This window comes from Gekko japonicus, unplaced genomic scaffold, assembly GCF_001447785.1.
Source record: "Gekko japonicus isolate JY-2015 unplaced genomic scaffold, Gekko_japonicus_V1.1 scaffold3103, whole genome shotgun sequence".
Lineage (NCBI taxonomy): Eukaryota > Metazoa > Chordata > Lepidosauria > Squamata > Gekkonidae > Gekko > Gekko japonicus.
In genome coordinates this window covers 1-440 of record NW_015164294.1, presented here as the reverse complement: position 1 = coordinate 440, position 440 = coordinate 1, and the positions used below count along the sequence as shown (strand labels likewise).

The window sequence follows — 440 nt, the reverse complement described above, 5'->3', positions numbered from 1 at the left end:
GGCACATGGGGAGAGGGGGGTTAATCCTTTATTAGGTCCTGAGAAAGAGTGCCTGATCCACCATCACCCAGTGAGCTTCATGGCTGGACGGAACCTCTGGCAAAGCCCGGAGCATCCCGCAGGACCCCCCCGAGGTGTGTCGTGGGCTCACATCTCACCTCCATCCCAGCAAACGTCGGCAGCTGAAAGAACTTCTGGACCCAGAGCTCGAAATTGAGGCCAAAGCAGTTGCAGACGGACCAGGTGTAAACAATCTCACAGGGACCCAGCCAGAGGGTGGTGATGGCAAAGGTGGAGATCGTGGCGAGGAGCTCCTTCAAGATGTTGTCGTGGTTCTTGCCAATATAATCGTAGACATACCTGGGAGTAAATAAAATAAATAAAATCAGAGATACTGTGATCCCCACAAACGTGTTCTATAATTGTGCTTTTTAAAAAGT

At 50.9% G+C, this 440-nt stretch overlaps 1 protein-coding gene across 1 annotated transcript in view; it reads right to left on the bottom strand.

Annotated features, from left to right (window-relative positions):
- HHATL (hedgehog acyltransferase-like) overlaps nucleotides 1–237 on the bottom strand; it is a 7,388-nt gene extending 7,151 nt beyond the window's left edge. Inside the window, exon 1 of the mRNA XM_015408794.1 lies at nucleotides 159–237. Within this exon, the coding sequence (XP_015264280.1) occupies nucleotides 159–164 (6 nt within the window). The 5' untranslated portion in view covers nucleotides 165–237. The remainder of the gene's footprint in view (nucleotides 1–158) is intronic.
- Between the last annotated feature and the right edge of the window lie 203 nt (nucleotides 238–440).